The 3,562-nt window shown below is 50.3% G+C and overlaps 1 protein-coding gene across 1 annotated transcript; it reads right to left on the reverse strand.

Moving 5' to 3' along the window:
* Positions 1–213: 213 nt before the first annotated feature.
* On the reverse strand, positions 214–1,146 carry LOC101425505 (olfactory receptor 13A1-like). The gene has a single exon (XM_004458812.1). The coding sequence runs from the start codon at positions 1,144–1,146 to the stop codon at positions 214–216; it is 933 nt and encodes a 310-aa protein (XP_004458869.1).
* Positions 1,147–3,562: the final 2,416 nt, after the last annotated feature.

Consider the following 3,562-nt stretch of genomic DNA (forward strand, 5'->3'; position numbering starts at 1 on the left):
AGTGGTTCCCCCCACCTTCCTCCTTCCCTAAAGCCCTGACAGCATCCCCAGTTAGATCATGGAAACTTTAAATTTCCCCATAGAAATTTGGCAAGTTTCTACCAGGAAAGCATATAGTTTAAGAATATGACATATAATCCAACGTCTTTTTAGATGCTCAAACTAATTTTTTAAATTATGTTAATTTCAAAGTGACACTTGGGCCATTTCCTTTCATTTAAGGAATGTGGGAAACACCCTTCTGAGGGCAACTTTTACATCCTTGTTGCGCAAAGTGTAGATGAGTGGGTTCAGGGTGGGGCTGACTGCTGTGTACATGACAGCAACCACTTTGCCATTTTCCATGGAGGAGCCAGCTGCTGGAAAGATGTAGGTATAGATGACAGTGGAGTAGTACATACACACCACCAGGAGGTGGGAGGAACAGGTGGAGAAGGCCCTTCGTTTGCCCTCAGCTGAGCGGATGCGCAGGATGCTGGTGATGATAAAGGCATAGGACAACATAGTGAGAAGGAAGTTGACCACCCCAAAGAAAACATCTGCAATGACAATCATGATGCTATTCAACGTTGTTGGACTACAGGCAAGCTGCAGCAGTGTGGGGATTTCACAAAGGAAATGAGGGATATGATTTGGGCCACAGAATGTTAGCCTTGCCATCAGGCCAGTGTGGACAGAGGAGTCAACCCCACTGATCACCCACATGCTGCCTGCCATCAGTACACAGAGGGGCTTGCTCATCAGTGTGTGATAGTGCAGGGGCTGACAGATGGCCACATAGCGGTCATAAGCCATGATGGCGAGTAGCAGCAGCTCTGCCCCCAGGATCCATGTCAGGAAGAAGAGCTGGGTCAAGCAGCCTCCATAGGAAATGGTGCTGCCCTTGCCCAGCAGGTTCTCTAGCAATTTGGGGAGAACAGTGGATGTGCAGACAATGTCCAAGATGGCCAGGTTGCTGAGAAAGAAGTACATCGGGGTTTGGAGAGCAGGATTCAGGCAGATGGCCATGACGATGAGGCCATTCCCTGCAAGTGCAGTCAGGTAAAGGAAGAAGAAGAGAACAATGAAGAAACCCTGGAACCGGAGATTTTCTGAGGATCCCTGCATGACAAATTCCACCACAGTTGAGTGGTTACTTTCTGCCATTGTGTGGGTGAATGTCTCCGAAGTGTCCTGGGAAGGAGCAAATGCCTGGGAAAGAGAGGCATAAGGGCCAGGTGGGTGACGTGTCCTCTCCACATGCCAGTCCTGTTAAGACTCTACAGAAATGTGTCTGATGGTGTCACTGCCCTAGGAATAACATGACTAATATGTTAAAAGTGTTCCCCACACTAAGGACACAGTCTAAGGATTAACTCTTTCCTCTGGATCCTGCCCAATCTCTCTAACCCCTGCCAGTCCTCAGAACCTCCTCCCCATAACAGCTTCTCCTCCTGTGAGTGACCGAGGAAGCCTTGCTCTGTAGCTTATTACAAAGTGCAGTGTGCTTTTACTTTATTGACTTAATTGTGTATATTTCCTACATTATCCTGACTTGTAGAAGTCATTAGGAAATGGATCATGGACCTTGGAAACACACACAGCCAGCATCCCTACCCAGCCTTGTCCAGTCCAGGCTGCTCCCCCAGAGAATGTGGGGGGCTGGATCATGGTCAACCAGGGCTGCTGTCTGAGTAGCTGGATCTGGATCCTGCAGGGGCACAACTCCAGGCTCTAACCCCTTCCAGGTTCTCCTGAGAAACATGGGGAGCTTGTCCTTTCAGTGGGTGTCAGGCTGTGCCAGAGGCTGTGGATGCAGTGAGGAAAGGGGCAGATGCAGCCTCAGTACAACCCAGGAACCTCCTGCCAAGACACTTGCCCAGTTGCAAGGCCTGTGAGACACCTGACCCCAAATATTTCCCCAGCATTGCATCCCTGACCCAGTAGCTGCCGGCCACCCACCCCAAGGTGAACATTTCCCTCCTTCCCCTGATTCCCTGCACACCCCAGGCCCAGGTTGCCCAAGGAAGAGGGAGCATCCCAGGACCTGCTTGGAGCTTCCAGATGGGTAAGGACTGCCTGAGAACAAGGAGCTGACAACGTGTGCACATCCTAACCAGAGGCTGGTCCCTCAAGTGTTGCATGGAAAGAGGTGTTATAGATGTGAAGAAATGTGCACATGGCCATGAACACCCAGTGGGCAGAGGGCAGAACCAGCACTTTAGGGATTCTCTGACAATGCTGACTGCTGGCCTGCTCACTCACCTTGCCCTCTTTGACCCCCACCCTAACAAGGCTGAGGTGACCACAGGTTGCTGACCCAAGCCCAATCTGTGTCCCTGGAGAACTGGGGTGCTGGCATTGCACAAGGACAGGTGGGGGTCCCTCACTCCCAGAGTGCTCACATGGCCATATAGCCACCACCCCAAACTTCCTTTTCCACAACACTCTAGACAATGCACAGATGGCCAATCCCTCCTCTGTCCACTGCAAACCTGCATCCACCACTAACCTCCAGGCAGGTTGTGCATCTGCACATTCACACTGGCAACTCCAGCCCTGGACTCACAGGAAACTGAGTCAGTCGCCTCCAGCTCCTGTAGCCAGAGCTGTTGATTTTAAAGAACTTTACCTATTCTAGAGTCAAAAGTACATGAGCTGCTTGACCTTCTTACTGGTCAGCTGCACAAACGGGCCTGGAGGCAGCAGAGCAGGGAACCTAGAACAGTCTCCAGGCACCTCAGTATTTGAAAGTGAAATAGTAAAAGATAAGAGCAAAGCAAAAGCAGGGGCATCTTTTACATGGGAAAATTGGTCAGGGCTAAACCAAAGCTATCGTTGCAGAACATTGGAAGGAAAATGAGTAAAGACAGTTCAAAAGGCAACTCCAGGGGAGAACACACAGGTGATTATTCATGTGAATGTATTCCCTGCCCATTCACGGGTTATGCCACCAACAGTTTCCAATCTAAATACAAGAAATCCACATTTTCATGAATGATAAATAATATCCTTACCGTGGTTAAAGCGTAGATAGAACATTGAGTCTAAAAGCTCAGATTCTTCCCATTTGTGCCTCCTTTGTTTGCTGCTGACCTTTAAAGGATTCTATTCACCTAAGGCAGATGTCAAGGTTGCTGATGAGCTAGGAGGGGCTAAGGAGCAGGAGTGGACCTCAGAGAGCAATTACACCAAGCCAAGGGTAAGCTGGGACCCTGTGGGCACAGTCTCCAGGGGGACTGGAAAAGGACCCCAGGAAGGGACAGGGTAGGCCAGGGCCCTGAGGACATTGGGAGGGGCTCCCAGGACTGTAGCTGGAGGTAAGCTCCTTATCCCTTTGACCTGCACATGGCAGGGGAGCTTCTTGGCCCAGACCCCCTGGATTGGATGTCCTCCCATGATGACCAAGACTCAGATCTGCAGGGAGTAGAGGGCTCTTCTCAAATTCAGGTCATTCCTTACAGCAGCTGTAGAACCAGCAATATGGGAAGTAGGACAGCGAGCTCCAAGGCACCCCACACCCAGTCCCCTATAGGGAATGTGCTGCATCAGTGCTGAGCATTAGTCACAATTAAAGATCCAG

Source organism: Dasypus novemcinctus, chromosome 6 (assembly GCF_030445035.2).
Source record: "Dasypus novemcinctus isolate mDasNov1 chromosome 6, mDasNov1.1.hap2, whole genome shotgun sequence".
Lineage (NCBI taxonomy): Eukaryota > Metazoa > Chordata > Mammalia > Cingulata > Dasypodidae > Dasypus > Dasypus novemcinctus.